The following is a 22,033-nucleotide window of genomic DNA, read 5'->3' as shown; positions in this document are numbered from 1 at the left end:
ATAGAAAGCATTTTTTATTATTTTCTATTTAATAAATATAAATTTTCAAAATACAGTTAATGGATTACAATGGCTCCCCCCCATAATTTCCCTCCCACTCACACCCCTCCCATCTCCCGCTCCCTCTCCCATTCCATTCACATCAAGATTCACTTTCAATTATCTTTATATACAGAAGATCAATTCAGTATATATTAAGTAAAGATTTCATCAGTTTGCACCCACACAGAAACACAAAGTGTAAAATACTGTTTCAGTACTAGTTATAGCATTACTTCACATTGGACAACACACTAAGGACAGATCTCACATGAGAAGTAAGTACACACTGACTCCTGTTGTTAACTTAACAATTTGACACTCTTGTTTATGGCGTCAGTAGTCTCCCTAGGCTCTAGTCATGAGTTGCCAAGGCTACGGAAGCCTTTTGAGTTCACTGACTTCGATCTTATTCCGACAGGGTCATAGTCAAAGTGGAAGTTCTCTCCTCCCTTCAAAGAAAGGTACCTCCTTCTTTGATGGCCCCGTTCTTTCCACTGGGATCTCACTCACAGAGATCTTCCATTTAGGTCTTTTTTTTTTTTTTTTTCCAGGGTGTCTTGGCTTTCCATGCCTAAAATACTCTCATGGGCTCTTCAACCACATCCGAATGCCTTAAGGGCTGATTCTGAGGCCAGAGTGCTATTTAGGACATCTGCCATTCTATGAGTCTACTGTGTAGCCCGCTTCCCATGATGGATCGTTCTCTCCCTTTTTGATTCTATCAGCTAGTATTAGCAGACACTAGACTTGTTTGTGTGATCCCCTTGACTCTTAGACCTATCAGTGTGATCAATTGTGAACTGAAATTGATCACTTGGACTAGTGAGATGGCATTGGTACATGCCACCTTGATGGGATTGTACTGGGATCCCCTGGCATGATTCTAACTCCACCATTTGGGGCAAGTCCGATTGAGCATGTCCCAAATTGTACATCTCCTCCCTCTCTTATTCCCACTCTTATATTTAACAGGGATCACTTTTCAGTTAAAATTCAAACACCTAAGAATAATTGTGTGTTAATCACAGAGTTCAACCAATAGTACTAGAACAAAAACAAAGAGAAAACACTAAAATGGATAAAGTATTACATTGTACATCAACCGTCAGGACAAGAGCTGATCAAGTCACTGTTTCTCATAGTGTCCATTTCACTTCAACAGGTTTCCCCTTTGGTGCTCAGTTAGTTGTCACCGATCAGGGAGAACATATGATATTTGTCCCTTTGGGATTGGCTTAATTCACTCAGCATAATGTTTTCCAGATTCCTCCATCTTGTTGCAAATGACCAGATTTTGTTGTTTCTGACTGCTCTATTCTATAGAGTACATGTCCCATAATTTATATTTCAATAAAAGAAAAAGCAGGATATAAAATCCCAAGTATATGTACATAACAGAAATGGCCTCAAAAAAATTTAAAAATTGTATGTTTTTAAAAATTAAAAGAAACTCGCCAAATATTAACAGTGATTTAAAAGTAGGAAGATAGGTTAATGCATTATTCATGCCCACATCTGTCACATCCAGTCCAAGATCCAGCATAGAGCAAGTGCTCAGGAGATATTTACTAAGTGAGGAATTATGAAGTTTCTGTGCTGTTCTGTATTTTCTGCAGTAACCACGCACTTGCTCTAAGAATGAAAACACAACACAATACAGCTTTAGTAGGTGTTGCAGGCTCCCTGCCCTGTCTACACGGCCTGAGCAGGAGGCCCCAGACAGGAGGCTTTGGCAGGAGCCGAAGCTGCCCTGGATCCTGTGCTCCATGGCACAACACCTGTTTGACATCTTTATTTGCAGACCACAGGCTTTGGCCAGGGGCTGGGAACTAATGCCCCAGAGAGGGCAGCAACTAAAAGGGACTTGGAGCAACTGGTCCCAGGCAGGGAGGCGGCTGGACCCTCGGGATTGCAGCAGCTGTGTTCTGCAGGGGGAAGAGCAAAGCTTCAGGGGCCACAGTCACTCGGATGCTAGCCTGGTCCCTCCTTGCTGAGCCAGCCACAGCCCTTGAGATGCCTTTGCCCCTGCAGCTGCCACGCACAGGGTGTGGCGTAGTGCCCAGCAGGCTGGAGCAGGGACAGCCAGGAATGCAGCCTGCGACTGCCCCTGGGAAAATGGGAAAACAGTGCTGAGGCTGGGACTGGGTATGGCTTAAATTCTCAGTGGGTGGCAACCTGCACATCATTTCCCCCTGCGTCTCAGTGTCCTCATCTGTCAGATGAGGGTGCTGGTCCCATCCTCAGAGTAACTGCGAGGGTTAAACAAAAGCATGAGTATACACGCACATTTTAACCTGGTCATGCTGCACAAACATGGCCGTGTTACTATGAGTTTTAAGAACATTACCTGACTTCTTTTCAAATTAATCGCTGAGAATGCTTACTATCTGTCCTATCACAGACTAGGTTCAAAGTGCCTTGAGGGGTGGTCTGCCTGGCAAGTTCACCTCCTCCATCTTTATCAGATGTCCTGAAGTGTCGGTGGTTAAGGGTAGCGCCCTCTCCAGCAGCCCTGACTTCCTGAGCATGTACTACATGCCGGACACAGGGTCAAAGTTGCACGTGTGTCACTGTACACAATCCTCACGGCATTCAAGATAGCATTTCATCTCCCTTTAACGTGTTATTTCACCTGACAGTCGTACAACTGTCCTGTTACTGCATTCAAATCCAACCCTCACATGATTCTGTAAAGCAGGCAGGACACTAATTTTGTAGAGCAAACCAAGGCATAGAATGACAACAGACACGCCCAAGATCACAGGAAAGTCAGGGTCGTGGCTGAGCCGAGAACTCACGAGCTTGATGCACCTACTCCCTTGGGGCCATGTGCCCACTCCTGGGCCCAGTACCTGGCCTAGGTTTTCCTCTAGGGTCAAGGTGTAAATCCCAGTGCCATACTTAAAGTCCGAAGGCTGGGGAGAGAAGTGGGGCGGACAAATAGGGTGAGCCATTACTGAGGTGCAGGTGCCCCAGAAGCGCCTTGAAGTACGCTGTGTCGGCACTGCTGCCCCCACTCTACAGGTGAGGAGAAGTAAAGCCACTTGCTGACTGTAACAGCTAGGATTCGAATCCAGGCCTGTCTGACTGCAAAGCAAGAGCTCTTTCCACTGTAATATGCTGCCTCGTAAAGATTAACATCATCGCTGTCATCCTCCTTACAAGTTTGGAAAATGGCTCGGAACGCCCGCTGCCCAGCCGGTGCCCCGGCTGCAGGAGCCACCCCTCCGTCAGCCCCACCAGCACCCAGCCTCACTCGTTCCTCAGAGGACGGCAGCAGTGAAAGGATCTTGGCCAGCGTCTCTGGTGGTTTCTGCCAAGTGCTCTCATGGTCAGCAGGCCCGCTTACAGCAAACTGAAGGGAAGGTGGAACAGCAGGCCGGCAGATGTCGGAGTGGGAGTGGAAGGCCCCAGCCCTCTTCAGCAGGGCTGCCCGGGCTGGGCTTGGCAAGCTGGGGCAGGCTGAGGGAGCTTGGGGGTCAGAGAGAATGTGGGGGTGGACCTACAGCCCAATCATTTCATTCTTACACACCAAAGATGAAACATTTTTATAACAGGTTTTTAAAAATCTGACCTCAAAAGAATTAAAAAAAAAAAAAAGAAAATGTCACATGAAATAAAATCAGCATTATCCACGATACCATCATCTGAAAAGAACACCTTCATTGTTCTGATGTTTTAAGTTACCAACTGCATTATGTACACGTGACTTTTCTTTACAAAAAGTGAAAGCATAATACTGTTGCAGAACCTATCATTTAAAAAAACTGTACAAAAGTGACCATATCTGTAGAATACTTAAAACTATTTTCTCACAGTCAGAAATGTCCAGTTTCTAGTCTTCTACCATTATTCATAATACATCAACACACCTGTAGACAAGATTCTTCGTAACTTATTTTGGATAAATTACTAAGTCACTAAATCTGAAAGGGGTGGATTTTGGTAAGTACTGCCACACTGCCCTCTAGAAAGATGATATTGATTTATACAGAAAAACAATCTTCTCTGAAGAGTAGTATGGAGTAAAGGCAGTACTTCAAGATAAGCAACATTTTAAGCTCACATTAGAAATTCTAAGTTCAACTGTTAGGGACTAGAAAAGGCAAAATTATAAGAGAAGGCACACACTAACAACTCTCACGTGTGATTCAGGCAGTAATTTAAGATACCACGAACCGGAAAAATATCATTCTCTGTGCAACAATTCCACACTTGGGCCATTCTATCCTAAGGAAATCATCTCAACAAAGATTTATATATCAATATAATCACTGCAATCTCACTCATAATTTTTAAAAAATTAATGTCCAAAAAGAAGGTTCACAAAACTAGACTGTGGGTCTAACCACAACAGGACTACTGAACCAGCCATTAGAAAATGGCTGTTCAAGTGTTCTAAGACATTAGAAAATGCAAATGCCTCTAATGCCAAACAGAAAAAAGAAGCTGGATACAAAATGTATGCTATATAGTAATGTTCTCAATCATGTTAAAAACTATGCAGTTAAAAAAAGAGAAAGGGAAGACAAAACATTCTAAAATGCTAAGAGCAGTTACCTCTGAAGTGTGGGATTATGGAGGGCATTTATCTCCATTATTTAAAAACAGTCTCCCACCCTCTACATTTTCTACAACGAGCATACATTACTCTGATAATCAGGAACAAAAGTAAACACAATTTTAAAAACTATTTGATGAAGCAACAATCAGCTGCAGTGTATTTACATAAAACAAAAACAAAAAACACACATCAAAAGCTCCAATTTGGTGCCTTCTGACAGGGAAAAAGAGCAAAATGAAGTGTACACAAGGCTGTCTGCTGCATATTCTCCTAGCCAAATTTTTAGCCATATGACAATCAATGAAGTTACTAACAACAATGGAGAGAGCTAACATTTAAATGATTTTATATGTATATAGTATATTAATTATATATATATTAATTATATATATATAAAAAGATTTATTTATTTGAAAGGCAGAGTTACAGAGAGAAAAGCAGACAGAGTGAAAGAGAGATCTTCCATCATCTGGTTTACTCCCCAAATGGCTGAAACGTCTAGAGCTGAGCCAATCCAAAGCCAGGAGCTTCTTCCGGGTTTCCCGTGTGGGTGCAGGTCCCAAGGACTTGGGCCATCTTGAACTGGTCACCCATATGGTTGTTGTGGGTACAGCGGTTAAGCTGCCACCTGGGCACCCCATATGAGAGATGGTTTGAGTCCTGGCTGTTCCCCTTCTGATCCAGCTTCCTGCTAATGCACCTGGAAAAGCAGAAGGTCACCCAAGGAGTTCCAGGCTCCTGGATTCGGCCTAGCCCAGCCCCAGCTGTTGTGACCATTTTGGGAGTGAATGAGCAGATGGAAGGTGGATCTTTCTCTCTCCCTCCTTCTCTCTGTAACTCTCCCTTTCAAATAAATAAATAAATCTTTTTCAAAAAATATGTTTACATCAGAAAGATACCTACAACATACTGTGTTAAACAAACGGTATGATCTTTTTTCTTGTCATATTGCACATATGTTTAAGAGAGATAACTTGACAGACCACACAATGTTAACTGACAATGGTCAGTCTTGCAGAGGTAGGGGACGTCTAGCCCGAGGGCTGTATGAGGTCTGCAAATCATTTAGCTGGCCCTGCTAAGGCAAATGCAGATGAGACTCAAAATTCAATTAATCGACAGCAGGCTAATTTTTTTAAAAAATGTATTTGAAAGGCAGAGTTGCAGAGAGAGGAGGAGGAGGAGGAGGGAGGGAGGGAGAGAGAGAGAGAGAGAGAGAGAGAGAGAGAGAGAGAGAAAGAGAGATATCTTCCACGCACTGGTTCACTCCCTAAATGGCCACACAACCAAGGCTGGGCCATGCTGAAGCCAGGAGCCCAGAGCTGCTTCTGGGTCTCCCACGTGAGTGCAGAGCCAAGGACTTGGGCTATTCTCTGCTGCTTTCCCAGGCCATGAGCAGGGAGCTGGATCAGAAGTGGAACAGCCGGGTCTTGAACTGTCACCTATATGGGATGCCGGAGTCACAGGAAGAGGATTAACCTGCAATGTCACAGGGCCAGCCCCTAGCAAACTAATTTTTAAGTTGACAATTTTATATGGTCTGTGCATGACCTAAAACACCCAAAAGGCCCCGGCAGAAAAAAGGTTCCCTGACCCGTGAATGATGAGATTTGAGTAACTTTCTTTTTTTTTTTTTTTTTTGCAGTAAACATATATTAGTTTAGTATCAGAAAAACTAAGTTATTTTCACTTTAAAAAAAACAATAATCAACAGCAAGAAGCCCAGATGAAGATGATGGAGAAGATATGACCAAGAAAAAGAAGAAAGAAGAGGCAGAGGATGAGGAGGAAGAAAAGCCAGTGCTAACGAGCGGAGGCTTGCAGCAAGGTCTGCCAAGCAGCTTCCACCAGCGCCCTGCTGAGCTGATCATTCCTCCTCCTTCAGGAGTGCTGTGCTCTGGTCCCTGAGGCAGACGCCCCAGTGTGCTGAGTGATGGGGACCTGCCAGGCCCCAGGGCCCACTGGCTTAGCCACCAGAGAGCAAGGGCAAGGCCACGTCTCGACCACAGAGGTGGAATCCCCAGGAGAGGAACAAGCAGCGCGGCCAGGGGCCAGACTGTTCCCAGACCTGATCAGTGCTCAGAAAATACCACTTCACTCAAGAACCTCCTCTTTTAAGTGATGCAGGGCAACAGGGGACAGAAAGGTGGCAAGAGAGGAGCTCCGAGGGCTTCCTAGCACTCAGGGCGACCCTTCAAGGTAGAAATTACCAATCTCTTTTTACAAAAGAAACAGACGCCAAGGAGTCAAGTAACCTCCCCAGGAGAGGTCCCAGGATGTCAGGTGCAGAACAGTCGTTCTAAGTCCACACTGTTACCTTCCAGCATGTGTGTTGTTATCATCCAGCATGTGGTGTTTTTACAGAATTATCTGGAGAACTTTTTCAAAAATACACATGCTGGACCTACTCACTGAATCAGAAAATGCAGACACAGGGCCCAAGAACCCAACTTATCCCTGGGTGACTGCTGTGGCCAGTCGGCAACTGGCATTCTGACGGTTGGGGCAGCTGGACAATCAATGCTCCCCTTCAGAGGTTCCCATAGGGACGCTCCTGGCCTCAGCTGCTTCCTCTTCACTTCCTGTCTCGGCCACACTCCTGTTGCAACCTCCCAAAATAAGGCTTTTCTTGTGGAACAGAAAACTTCCAGGCTTGTCAACCCATTTATATTACACCAAACATGACTGATCCTATCTCCTAAATACCATAAGTTCATCTTCCCATCCCACTCCCCACGGTATTTCTCAGCTTCCTGCCGTCTGCACTTTCCGTTCTGGTCAGATTTCTGCATCAGCCTCCCTGGTCCCTCTGCCTCCAGCCTTGCATCCTAAGTCTGTTTTCTACCTGGCCATTCTGGTCATCTCTCATAAAGACAGATGCAATATCCTCGCTGTTTGGAAAAAACAATCTTTCAAGTATGAGAATTTTTTTTAAAGGACAGAACCCTCTCTTTACTTACTTGGGGAAGATGGGGAGAGGAGAATGCTTCCATCTGCTGGTTCACTCTCCAAATGCCTGCAATAGCAGGGGTTGGACCAAGCCAAAGCCAGGAGCTGGGAACTCAGTCCAGGTCTCCCGTGTGGCCAGCAGGGACCTTACTTCTTGAGCCATCACCTGCTGCTTCCCAGGTACACACCAGCATGAAGCTGGAATCAGGAGTGGAGCCAGAACTCGAACCCAAGCAATCTGATATGGGATCCAGGTGTCCCAACCAGTAGCTTAACCAACAGGCTGTGTGCCCTCCTTCAGGAAGCATTCAAAACCTTCCTGAGTCACACCCCAGATTCACTGACTCAGTCTTGGCACTGGGGCTCCACATAACCAAATCTAAGCTCCCCAAGTGATTACAGTATTGAGGTAGATCATTCAACAAGTACTCATTCCCTCCCTCAGCCCTGCACTCCTTGAATGTTTGAATGTCGCTGTACCAATAACACTGGGCTTGGCCTACATGACTTGTTTTGGGAAATGGGATGTGACAGAAGCAGGTCCTTAAAATGTACTGGAGAGGTTGGGTTTATGCTCTTGGCATCTGCTATTGCTATGAAAAATGACTATATAAACCTGGTGACTACAGAAGACTGAGAGATACATAAAGTAGACTTGAACTCAATCCCAGACCTGGAGCCAAGCCCACCGAGCACAGCCTAGAACAGTGACACCCCAGCTGCCCCACGAAACAAAAACAAGAAATAACACTTTGATATTATAAATCATTGAATTTTAGGGTAGATGGTTATGTCCTATTGTGACCATAGATGACTGATACAGATGCACAGCCAACACGGGAACCTCCAGACATTTTCTTCCATGATCTAGCCACTCCATCTTCTCTGTGCACTCCCTAGTCTCATTCCAGGTTCAAGCTCCAATCATCTGCTTGAACAACACTCTTTTGCACCACAGTACCTTTGCACATGCTGTTCTACCTTCCCCTGTATCTCTCACAGCTGTACCCAGTAGCTCCTTTAAGACTGTTCAAGTACCACTCCACAGCACACTGGGAACACGGAACACACCCTTCTCAGCAACCAGAAAATGAGAAAAACATTAGTGCACAGGCTCTGAAGAAGTCTCCATTTCTACCACTTATTAAAGCGCTGTGACTTCAGGCAAGCTACTTCACTTCTCCAAAACTCAGTTTACTCACTGCCTATCTCAGGTTGGGAGTGCTGAGGATGAGGTACTGCACCGTGTGCAGCACAGAGCCTGTGGCACAGTATCTCCCTCTGCGCTTGTGCCCACCCCCCAGACCCAGCACACAGGGCTAGGCCCCAGAACAGACTCGATCAGTGTGGGCCACACGAACGAAAGAATCAGAGGCATTCCACCTCAGATATGAGCAAACGATTCTTCGGGTCAGGTACATAAACACCGCGTCTGCTGGCAACAGTACCTGCTTCTCTATGAGCCTAACGGTGTCCTCTGAGGCCTTGTCCTTGGATTTCTTCACCTTATTCATTGCGTTGGTGCGAACCCTCCTTAAAGAGTCTTTGGCCTTGTTGGTGTTCTGTTTGGCCAGTTTCACCAGCATTTCTCTGTGCTCCCTGGTTACTCTGACAAAAGACAAAATAAATAAATAAATAACAAAATCATTCCATATATTAACTGCTAGCCAGGAATGTAACCTTATTCTGTCCACTAGCTCAACAGTTTGTAACCTGACTCTCTGTGGATTGACAATTTTCACATTCCTGACACGTGCTCAAGGTTAAGTACAATTCCTGGTGGGTTAGCTATGCACAGCCAGCAACAGTACCGCTAGAAGCCATAAGTCAAGGAGTCTAAGCAGACCTGGGATCAAACCCTGGCCACAATACCTACAAGATGCATAACTGACTGTCCCTCTTCAGAGTTCCCCATCTGTCTATGGCAATTATAGCAGCACCTGTCGTACAGAGGTGCTGTGAAGATTAGATGAGATGATGCGTGTAAACTGCTGAGCACTGACCCTGGCACATTTTAAGTGCTCAATGAAAGGAATTAATTATTAGCTGTAACTCTATCCCTTTGTCTCCCCCTAAGAAAGCAATGCAAATGAGTGATGGTGTTACAAAAACAGTGTCATCTCTAAATCACCCAAAACAAGTAGCAACTTGCATAATCTTAACAATTATGATAACAGATCACTTGTTAATCACCTCAAAACAGGTCAAGACATGAGTCCCCACATAACATATGAAAACCAATGTACTTGGTTAACTTCCCTAAGTACACGGGAGTGCCTAACACTTTATAAGTACTTAATAAATGCCAATTTTATTTATTATTATTATTATTAATAACATCATCATAACAATAGCATATTGAGAGCCTACAGTAAGTCACTGGGATAAGCATTTTCTACACTGATCCTTATAACAACCACAGGAGGCAACTACTATCATTCCTATTTTACCTTCACTCTCCACAGCCCAGCAAGGCAGCCAGCAGCTCTGCCCTTCCTTCCTTTCTCCCATACAAACTCAGTGCCAAGTTTCGGGCATGCAGGATAGTCTGACGGACATGACAGAACTTTTGTCCTGTTCTTAAGGAGCTTAGCTAGGGCGAGAATTAAGTAAAGAGACATTTTCAGTTAGCAGAAGCAGCTAACTGATCAGGAACTGCTTGAATTTAGAGAAGGGGCAGAAAAGGAAGACTTTCTTGAAGAAATATGTAACTGCGGCAATCACTAGGTCTGATCGCTAGTGTTCTGGCTGTCACCGTTCCAGACACACAGTAGGAGTGCATTTCCTCATTCCTCTGTGTGTATCAGCACATTTGCTTCCCTTGACCTCATAGAAGTTGAGATAGAATTTCCAGCAGCTCAGGTCCCAGAATGACTTGTAGCATGACCAAGAAATAAACAGCAATGAGCCATGGAGACCTTGAGATTGCTTGTTACCACAGCATAACTCATTCTAGCCTGACTAGTAACACCACCCTCATATCTGAGTAACAAATCCAAGTTGCCAAAACTGTCATGGCAAGGGGGGATTTGCAGAAAGAGGGAAGAGCATGTATAAAGGCCTGAAGCTACAAAGAGACTTTCACGTGAGGAATTGGCTGCAATACAGGTAACAAAGAAGGGAATGAGAGGCTGGCGTATGGCGCAGCAGGTTAAGCTGCTGCCTGCAATGCCAGCATCCCATGTAAGGGTCGGTTTGAGTCCTGCCTTCTTCACTCTCTATATAGTTCCCTGGTAATGGCCTAGGAAGCAGTGGAAGACAGCCCAAGTGTCTGGGCCCCTCCCACCCACGTGGAAGATCTGGACAGAGTTCCAGGTTCCTGGCTTAGGCCAGGCCCGGCCCAGCCCAGGCTGTTGGGGCCATTTGGGAAGTGAACCAGCGGATGGAAAATCTGGCTCACTCTGCCTCTTCCTCTTTCTCAGTAACTCTGCTTTCCAAATCAATCAATCAAAAAAAAAAAAAAAAAAAAAAAAGACGACAACAAAGGCAATGACAAGAATGGGATGAGTGGCCACATGTTGGAGAGCCTTGGATCATGAACCCCATGTTACAGATGAAGAAAGTGAGGCCCTAAGAAGTCTGGTATTTTACATGAGGCCAAACCCAGGATGGCCTATCTAAAAAACCAAAGGTCTCCAAATGACAAAGTTTCTCTGCCCCCTGGGTCCTGAAAGGGACATCACTGCCATATGCTTCCTGACCCTCCAGTGCTGAGTAAGGACGAGCTCAAGCTCCAGGAACACGTCTGGAGAAACAGTGAGGGGCAATCATTCAAGATTTAGCACCATTTGCCTTGTATATTCTCTAATGAAAAAAAATGTAAAGAATTTGAGAAAGGATAGGCTCTGAAGACAACGTAGACAGCTGTGTTATAAACAAATCCTTCTGGATTTGTCTATTTAAAGGTACTCTCAAAATAGAAACAATCCTGGGGCCGGTGCTGTAGCTTAGCGGATAAAGCTGCTGCCTGCAGTGCTCGCATCCCACATGGACACCGGTTCGAGTCCCAGCTGCTCCACTTCCGATCCAGCTCTCTGCTACGGCCTGGGAAAGCAGTAGAAAATGGCCCAAGTCCTTGGGCCCCTGCACCCATGTGGGAGACCCGAAAGAAGCTCCTGGCTTCTGGCTTTAGATTGGCGCAGCTCCAGCCTTTATGGCCAATCGGGGTATGAAACCGTGGATGGGAGATCTCTCTCCCTCCCTCCTTCCCTCCCCCCTCCCTCTCTCTCTCTCTTTGCCTCTCCTTCTGTATGTAAAATAAATAAATAAATTTTAAAAAACGACCCTGAGCCCTACCAATATGAAGCTCCTCCACGCCAGGTGAGTAAGCGTGTCACCCTGCTGATCCTCAGAACACCTCTTCGATGGAGATTCCAACACTGGCATTTCCCAGTGAGGAAACTGAGGCTCACAAAGGTTTAGTGACTTCTATGTGGGCACCAGTGACACAACTAGGATTCAAACTCAGATCTTCCTGGCCTGTGTTGTTTCTACCACTGTGTGTTGCCTACTCCTTGTAATCTAGTTCAAATAAACCATGCCCTGTTGCCTTACTTCTGCTTCCAGGCAGAAAGTCTTTCAAAGTCAGTAATATGAATCTTGGGACTGAAAAGGACAAAACCACCATGTCAGGAGTTTAGGGATTTGGATCAGATCTTGTTACTTTTATGGTTTTTAATTCACTGAACAAAAATCATGCTGACATGTTTAGGTCTCTTTTTTGTGCTGCCAAAGCATATGTCAGTATAAGGAAGGAACAGGGAAATTAAAACTTGATCCACTGATTCAAAAAACTTAATCCTGCTGAAATACTAGGAGGGGCAGAAAATAAATGAATCTAAGTCTGCAAGAAACTTCTTAAACTTCTCTAAAAAGACCTCATTGAAGTATTTCAATCTTGTATTTCACATATAATTTGAAATAGGTATCCTGCTGTTTAGAAAATCCTTAATAAAAGAAAACATTTTACCTAACCAACTTTTCTTTTCACTACTTTGTTATGTTTATGTTTTAAATGGAAGAAAAAGGCTGTATGTTTTAAAAAAATATAAACTGGGATTCAAAAAATCTTAAGAATAAAATTTTATATAAAGAAAATAATCAAAACATACATGTAATAATCTGGCCTTAATAAAATGTACTACTTTGTATTTGTGCTGTAAATGTGACATTACTAAACTATTAGTAACAGTTTCCACACACAATAGTGTTCAATTATAATGGACACTGCCAAACACATTTCCATTTTGGGTTGCAAATACAGAGGTAATAGTAAGAAGGAAGTGGATATGGGAGCGCAGTGAGGACGAAGGGGGAGATGGGGTGCTGGGCTGAGAGGAGGAAGGGCCCATGCTGGTTGGGGTGCTGAGCTGAGAGGCATGTAAACTACAAGACCAGAAGCAGTTCGGTGATGGCTGGGCACCAGCTTTGACACCAGGTAGTCGGGTTTCATCCCCAAAGCGGTTGGGTAAGCTACTGAATCCCACTGAGCCCTAGTTTCCCTGTCTCTAAAGTGAAGATAAACGATGCCTCACAGGATGACCAGGAGAAGCAGACACAACAGACACAAAATGCCAAAAGAGAGCAGCATATAGCAGCCTTCAATCAATGATCACGTTTATGCTTGTTTTAATCAAACACACTTAATTACTTTCTCATGAAACAACAGGGCACATCTGCTTTAGAAAAGAAACACATTACAGAAATGTTTTAATTCCATTCCAAACCAGGGAATAATACATCTGATCCTCTTCTCCACCTCATATTCATGGGGTTCTGAGAGTATGCATTCAAGGTTCCTCAACTCGGCTGCTGGTTCCGAGCCCCCACTCCAACCTGGGGTTTGAGTCATCAGCAAGTCCTGGCCAAACCCTGTGCTCCATGCCAGATCCTGAGTCGGGCACAGACCCAGAGGAGCCCCAGAGAGCAGGCAGGCCTGGACCAGGTTTTCCAGGGGCTCAGTCTAGTGGTGGAGGCAAACCAGTCTGGCAGTGCACAAACGATGCTAAGAGCTTGGGGGTGGGGCACCTCTGGAGGAGAAGCATACCCAAGGGCCAACTACTCTGTCTTGAAACCTGGGAAATGTCTTAGAGACACACAGCAACTTGTCAGCCAAGGAGAGAGGAAAGGCATGTCAGGGAGAAGCACGTGGAAGAACCTGAGGCTAGAAAGTGTGCAGGGTCAAATTTGTTGTGCAGGCCTAGAGTGTTCAAATTTTTCTCTCTCTTTTTTTTTTTTTTTTTGATTGATTGTTTTATTTGAGAGGCCGAGTTACAGAGAGGCAGAGGCAGAAAGAGAGAGAGGTCTTCTTCCATCTGCTGGCTCACTCTCCAAATGTCTACAATGGCTAGAGCTGGGCCAATCTGAAGTCAGGAGCCTGGAGCTTCCTCCAGGTCTCCCAAGGGTGCAGGGGCCCAGGGACTTGGGCCATCTTCCACTGCTTACCTAGGCACATCAGCAGGGAACTGGAGCGGAAATGCAGCAGCAGGACACAAACCCTGCTGGGACACACAAACCCCTATGGGATGCCGGCCCTGCAGGTTAGTGGCTTTACCAGCGAGGCCACAGTGCTGGCCCCTCAAATTTTCCTTTAGCCATAAAGCCCTGTCTTCAAAGAAAACCAAGGCAGACGTCCAATCCATAAAACAGATAAAAAGAGACTAATCCAGCGGGTGACAGGAAGGGCACCGGGGCCGGTGTGTGCTCTACCCCAGGCTACACAGCTCAGCTCCTACCCACCCGCTTCTGGGTCTGCCACTTACAGGCTCAGTGACCTTAAGCCAGTTAGTAAGACTCGCTAAGCCTGGTCTTCTCATCTGGACACAGAAATTATAAACAAACAAACAGCACCTCCATTCCTGAGTTACCTACTGTGAAACTCATTTAAAAGACAACTTCAAAAAGTTTATGGAAATGGAATTAAAAGGTAAGTTTGTTTTGGTGCAAAAAATTTTTGAAATGCATGTATATGAAGGATCTTCAAAAGTTCCTGAAAATGAATATTATGAAAAAGCAATGCATGGATTCCAAAAAAATTTTTTTGCACCAAAATAAACATCTTTTAATATATTTTTTCACTACCTTTTTGACGTGGCCTCCTATGTAGAAAGTAGCCAGCACAAAGCCCGGCAGACAATAAGCACTCCTCAGACAAAAGCTGTCTGTGCGGTTGCTGCTATTTATGTTCCGGCAACCCCAGAGGCATATGCACCTAAATAAGAGTTTATTTAAAGTTCCTATCAACTGAGAAATGACAGGACAAAAGTCTATGCTTCAGCAAGATGATTTTTTTGAGATCTGACGAGTAATTTAACAGGTTACATACATTTTAAAATCCAAATGCTGCCAGTACATTGCCCTGAAATGTCCTTTTTTCAGAATGAATTCATTCAATTCATAGTTCCATTCAACAACTACTTCCTGGGTACCTATTATATGCTCACTACTACAGCAGAAACAAAGGATAAAGCATTAAACACACAAGAATTTACAGTCTGGCAAGGAAGGCAGTCATTAAACAAACACATGCATGATTAATCACTAGGTCACAGTTGCAGTAAGCACTATAAAGATACAGAGTTCCACGAAAATAATTAGTGGGGGAAGGAAGTAGGATCAAGCTTTCCTAGTGGGACCCCAGGAATTCAATGTGGGGACACTTAAGCTAACTGATGGTGGAGTGGCTAAGAGCAGAGGGTGATAGTGAAAGGAGGGAACGGCATGTGGAAAGGCAATGCTTCTCTAAGCAAGAAGACCACAGCTCCTGAGGAGAGGGCAGCGTTGCTGGAGCACAGAGAAAGGGAGCAAAGGCTATCCCAGACAAGAAGGCAGGAGAGGCTGGCGAAGGCAGCACTGCACAGGCCCTTCCTTCAAGGCAATACAGATGCTCAAGTACACGCCTGCAACGGAATATTATTCAGTCTCCCAAAAGGAATGGATTCTGATATGTCCTGTGGCACGGATGAACACGAAAAACATTACACTGCACGAAATAAGCCCAACTTCAAAGTATGAGGTTCCTAGAGTTGTCAAATTCCTAAAGACAGAATGTAGAATTGTGATTACCCGGGGCTGAGGGAAGGGAGAAGTAGAGAGCTGTCTAAAGCAAAACAGAGTTCTGAGTCTGCAGGTACAAAGGTTCTGGAGACAGGCAGCGCAGCAGTGTGCGATGTACCTAACTGCCACTGAACTGCACCATTAAAAATGACTACATTTTAAAATGTACATTTTGCCGTAATTTTTAAAAACTAAAAAAATTTACTATTCTAGTGTGTGGGCCCCTGCTACCCATGTGGGATACCCGTATGAGGCTCCTGGTTCTTGCAGCCACTGGGGAGTGAACCAGTGGATGGAGGATCTCTCTGTCTCTCCTTCTCTTTCTCTGTAACTCTGCCTTTCAAAGAAACAAATAAATCTTTAAAATTAAAAGAGAGAGAGATCAGATATGTGCAAACCAGATCTAAGCACATGGCTGGTGTTCCCCAGGGACCTCCAGACAGGTAGACAGGAAGCTGAGAACCCCCTGTGGCAGCTTCTTGGCCGGGTGATGAAGACAGCAGCCTTTTCCGCTGGGGTCAGAGAGCCTCCCAGCATAAGGCAGGGGCTTGGGCCGGGCTGGCAGGGTCACACTTTGTTTGTACAAACTCCGCCAGGCAGATCTTCCAGTAACATCCTGGATGGGGGCCTTCCTGCAAAATTCCTTAAGCAGGTTCCCCTGAACAATGAGCAGAGGGCATGCCCCGCTGGTAACTAACACAACAGAGAACCCCACTGACTGCAATGATACTTCCTATTGTTTCAGGGAGAATGGGACACGTGTGCAAGGAAAGCTATGCACTAAAGGAAGCCCGCTCAGCTCGGACAATCACAGCAAAAATCCATCACAATGCAACACACACTCAACTTCAGAATGCTCTTTGGCCACATAAAGCAGGCTTTAAACAAGCAAAGGACAAATTTTAAGGCCTGGAACCTCAGCTGTGCCACTTGTTAGCTTCGGCACTTTGAGCATGATAGTCAACCTGTCCAAACTCAGTTTTCTCATGTATCAAACAGCAGTAAGAATATTACTGGAGTGGAAGACAGGAGTAAATGAAATGAAAGGTCTTGGAATGCTCCCAGTGCACACACAGGCAGGAGTTCAACCCCGGGTGTCTGTGTCATTCTTCTTACTACAGGATCTCTAGGACTTGGGGGCAACAGGAGTGGTGAGGGAGAAAATGGTCAAAACAGATTCAGTCACTTGGAGTTTGGGCTATGGAGTGAATGGTGAGCAGGGAGGGACAGAGCGATACAGAGGAGAGCATCGGGCAGTGAGGACAATGGGGACCACGAGTGGGGCACAGGCTGAGAGAAGGAAGCTGCACTTCAGGAATGGCATCCTCAAAACACAGTTCTGACAGTCGGTCCCTCAGGGAAACCCTGCCACCTCCTCACCGGGCTTCTCAGAAACTCCCCCGGCAGCAGCATCAGCCGCAATCAGCAGCAGACACATGCCCGGCTTCATTGTTTGCTGGTGGGAGCTGCCCAAGGACTTGGGGCCACCGGCCCTGAAGGAAATGTTTTTGTTTGTGTAGCCCAGCCAGATTTCCTATGCCACTAGGCACACCAGCCCTGCCCCCAGCCTACCAGCCTGCCTGACATCCATTAATGTCTCATAAAGACATCCGATCTTCTGGAGGTGTCCTTTCAGCCTAAAGGAACTCATACACTTTGGAAGGACGTCTACCACCAACAGTAATTGTGGCTCTCTGGGGACACAAGTGGCCACCCCCGTCATAGGTCTGTCTTGTGACTGAAACCTGAAATACACTCCAGCACAACAAAAAGAGAAAGAGCGTTGAGGGCAGGGACCGTGGCTCCACGTTCCCAGCTGAGTGGCTCTTCTCCTTCCACGTCAATCCCAGAAGGATGGAAGCCCAAGTCCTGGGTTCAGCAGACGTTATCTCTTGCCTCGGCCTCAATGTATACGAGAAAGAGCAGATTTTATGGTCAAAACAGTCCTGATTTCCAATCCTAGCTCTGCCACTTACAAGTCAAATAACTGTGGCAATCAACTCTTCCTCTCTGATTTGTAAGCGTTTAACAGAACAGTCTCTGAAGCCACACTGCCCGGGGTTCAAGGCCCAGGTCTACAGTTTCTTAGCTATGCAGCCCTGGACAAGTAAATTACCTCTCTGTGTCAGTTTTCCCATTTGCCAAATGTGTCCAATATCATTTATAGGACTGCTGTGAGGATGCAGTCAGCCACTGTGCTGCTATGTGGTGGGATGCTCAGCAAACAGACGGCTGTTACTTCTGCAACCTTTGCATGGGTGGGAGAATGCTCCCTTTTTTCCACAGTGTTAGGAGCAGGTAAGAGAGGAGCATTAAAGAACTTTGCACATGTAGGCACTGAGCTATTTTAACTTGTCATAATACTGTAATAAAACTAACAGTGATGTTCTCTGAGAGAGAGAGCGAGAGACAGCATATAGCAGCATGTCTACAAGTTCAGGCTCTGGAGAAAGGCTGCCTGTTCTTCCTCTTAATAACTGACACTGGACACAAAGAACCTCATTCCTCTGCGACTTAGTTTTTTCAACTGTAAAATGAAGATGATAATATATTGACTGCAGAAGATTTTGATTTTTATGAATATATTAGCTAATACAAATAGCACCTGGAACAGCAGCGGGCAAACAGTGAGTGCGCACATTCACTGACTCCATATACTGACTGCACTGTTATCTACTGACTACGTGCTAGGCTCTGCTCCAGCAGCTAGGGATACAGCAATGAACAAAAGTAATGTCAAAGCATTTACATCCTAGTGAAGGAGGCGGGGGAGGGGGAGAAGGAGAGAGGGAGGGAAGAAAAGATTGAGGGAGGGAGAGAGAAAGGGGGAGAGAGAGAGATTTTTAAAAGACACATAAGTGCTATGAAGAAAATAAAGCTAGATAAGGACTTAATTATCTAAGGTCTGTTCATATTTGCTCTGTCATCTGATCCAGGTGTCATCTACTCCCTTCAATAATAACAATGAGAACACCTGCAGAGCCTATGGACTCAGTAGCACTCTCCTCCATGCAGTGGCTTAGTGAATCTTCTCAACACTCCTATGATATTAGTGGTCCCATTATGTGGATTTTACAGATTAGAAAGCAAGAGGTTTAGACAGATCAAGTAACCCACCCAAGGTCACACAACGAGATCCTGGTAGACCTGGGATTTGAGCCCAGTGCAACCTGACTCCCAGATCTCAGGCCTCCTGCTATACTTCCTCTCTTTTGGTACTAGACAATTCAAGCAGCTATTTTTACTAGTGGTGTAATAAGAACAGCACTGGTCTCATACCCAGACATGCCTGGTATACAGCGAGGCACTGCTTAACAACGGCATGCATTCTGAGAAACTGCATCAGTAGGCAATTTCATCGTGTGCGAACACCATCAAGTTTACTTACACAAACCCAGATGGTTTAGTTCAAGAGACGTGCTAAACACGAGACATATGAGGTTGCTGCTGCTGGTTTATGGTATTTTTATAGAACCCCCTAAACAATGATAAATATATATATATTATAATGTGAATACAAGGGATGTTCAAGAAGTCATGGAAATGTGCATTATGAAAAACTACGTATGGGGGCCAGTGCTGTGGCATAGAAGGTTAAGACACCACCCACAGTGCCAGTATCCCATATGGGCACCTGTTCATGTCCTGGCTGCTCCACTTCCAGTCCAGCTCCCTGATAATGTGCCTGGGAAGGCAGCAGAAGATAGCCCAAGTCCCTGGGCCCCTGTCACTCATGTGGGAGACCCAGAAGAAGCTCCTGGTTCCTGACTTTGGCCTGGTTCAAACCCGGCTGTTGCGGCTATTTGGGGCATGGACCAGTAGATGGAAAACTATGTATGAATTTCATTTTTTGGCAGCAAAATAAACTCATCTTTTAATTCCATGTTTCCATGAACTTTTTAAAGTCCAAAACCCAGCAATATAGATATTCATTATCAAGTATTATGGATTGTACTATACATAATTGTAGACGCTATACTTTCATATGGTTGGCAGCATCACCATAAACATGTAGTATGTCACGCTATGTAAATAATGCATCACACTATGACATATGACAGCTGCAACATCATCAGATAAGAGGAATTTTTCAGCTCCATTATAATCTTTTTTAATTAATTAATTTTTATTTATTTGATAGGCACAGTGACAGAGAGAGATAGGGGACCACAGCCATGCATGCAGTCTGCTGCTGATCAAAATATTGTCACCCATGGTGTGTGGCCATATAATTCATTGCTACTCCTCCAGCTCCCATTACATATCCAAAAGCAGTGAGGAAAAAGGAGGGAAGAATCCACAGAGGAATATAATGGACAAGTGGTCTGACCCAGAGCTATCAAATGCCAGTTAATGTAAATAGGCTCATGACAACAAAGGGAGGAGGACAGGGACAAGGTAAGGACACAGGAACCTGTCCTTTCATGCAAGCATTTGCATCAGTATTTGTGGCAACTTTCTCCTCAACCCAGGCTCCACTCCTGATTCCTGACTGCTCTTGTGTGTTCCAAGCCTCACATCTGTGCTGGGAGAGAGAGCCCATTGCACACACTGGGGACCTGCAACAAAAGGAGGTAATTTCTAAAAAGTCACAGGAGAAGGCAGTCATCCTGAAGCTGCGTGGAGCCTCCTCAGGTCTGGGAGGTAGAAAGAGACAGTGTACTGGCACTCATCCAGGAGTGAATGGAACAGCCTGCAGCAGCAGCAATGGCAAGCAGGCAGCAGAATGAGGCCTGAAAGGCAGCTGCATTTGTTCAAGTGCAGGCTGTGGCTGTGTGGCTGTCCCAGCACAAGTCAGTCATTAGGTATTTTCTGTTTTTATTTTCCTTCAAGGTTGCTAGAGATCTGTATGTGTGTGGGTCATGTAAAAAAAAAAAAGTTATTATTAGGGACCAGTGTTGAGGCACAGTGGGTTAAGCTACCATCTACAATGCTGGCATTCCATATGGACTCCAGTTTTAAAATCTGGAAGGAAATATACGTACTAAACATTAATACTCATTACTTCTGGGAAGAATACTTGGGGAACAGTTAAACTTTTTATATATTTCTGTGTGATTTGAATTTTTTTTAAAGTTTATTTATTTATTTGAAAGGCAGAGCCACAGAAAGAAAGAAAGGAGAGACAGAGAGAGAGATTGCTCATCTGTTGGTCTACTCCTCAAATGGCCGCAACAGACAGGACTGGCCCAGGCTGAAGCCAGGAGCTAGGAGCTTCTTCCAGGTCTTCCACATGGGTGCAGGGGCCCAAGCACTTGGGCCATCCTCCACTGCTTTCTCAGGCACATTGGCAGGGAGCTGGATCAGAAGTGGAACAGCTGAGACTTGAACCGGCGCCCATATAGGATGCCAGTACTGCCAGCTTTAACTCACAGAGCCACAGCACCAGCCCCAGATTTGAATTCTTATGAAAAACATGTATTATTTTTGCAATTAAGAGAGATTTAAATTATATTTCTGATAAGAACATAATATTCAGAATAAATAAAGATATCTTACAACTAAATAACACAAGGACAAACAATCCAAACTAAAACTAGGCAAAGAACTTGAATAGAGATTTTTCTGAAAAAAGATACTCAAAAATCCAATAAGCACATAAAAAGATGTTCAACATCATTAACCATGGGAAACACAAATAGAAAACATAATGAAATGTCACTTCACACCCACTCGAGTGGTAATAGTAACAAGGGTTGGCAAAGAGATGGAGGAACTGGAACCCTCAAATATTGCTAGTGAGAATGTAAACTGTGTAGTCCCTGTGGAAAGGTTTGACAGTCCCTCAAAAAGCTAAAAATAGGGGGCTGGGGGGTGAGCATTTGGCCCAGAAGTGAAGATGTCATTTGGTATGCCTGCATCCCATATCTGAGTGCTGGGTTTGAGTCCTGGCTCTGCTCCTGATTCCAACTTTCTGCTAATGTTTACCCTGGGAGGCAGCAGGTGATGGCTCAAGTGGTTGAGTATCTGCTACCCATGTGAGAGACCTGGATGCAGTTTCTGGTTCCTGGCTTTAGCCTGCCCCAGGTCCAGCTTTTGTAGGAATCTGGGAAGTGAACCAGCAGGTGGAAGATCTCGGTCTGTCTTTCAAATAAATAAAATGAATTTTAATAATTAAAGAAAAAAGAGTACTGTTACATGCTATAATATGGCTGAATCTTGAAAATACTATGCTATGTGAAGAAGTCCATCACAAAAGACTACATATTGTGTGATTCCATTTGTATAAAACATTCAGAATAGGCAAACCTATAGAGATAAAAGTTGATTAGTAGTTGCCTAGAGCAACCTTAAGAGGTTTTTTGGGGAAAGGGGTGGCGGCTGCTAGTGAAACAGGGTTGTTTTTTGTGGTAATGATGAAAATTTCCTGAAATCAATTGCATTGATGGCTGCACTTCTTGATGAATATACAAAACTCCAGAG

General features: G+C 44.8%; 1 protein-coding gene across 3 annotated transcripts in view; it reads right to left on the bottom strand.

Annotated features, from left to right (window-relative positions):
* Positions 1-22,033, bottom strand: part of MRRF (mitochondrial ribosome recycling factor) — a 61,382-nt gene that overhangs the window by 2,200 nt on the left and 37,149 nt on the right. For 2 of the 3 annotated variants that reach the window (XR_007917799.2, XM_002720494.5), the window contains one exon: positions 9,004-9,163. The exons of the other annotated variant lie outside the window; for it this stretch is intronic. Coding sequence is in view for 1 of the 2 variants with exons in the window: in XM_002720494.5 (XP_002720540.1) it covers positions 9,004-9,163 (160 nt within the window). In the remaining variant the exon portion in view is untranslated. The remainder of the gene's footprint in view (positions 1-9,003; positions 9,164-22,033) is intronic. 3 annotated transcript variants of the gene reach the window in all.

Source organism: Oryctolagus cuniculus, chromosome 1, assembly GCF_964237555.1.
Source record: "Oryctolagus cuniculus chromosome 1, mOryCun1.1, whole genome shotgun sequence".
Taxonomy (NCBI): Eukaryota; Metazoa; Chordata; class Mammalia; order Lagomorpha; family Leporidae; genus Oryctolagus; species Oryctolagus cuniculus.
This window is presented reverse-complemented; position numbering and strand designations above follow the sequence as displayed.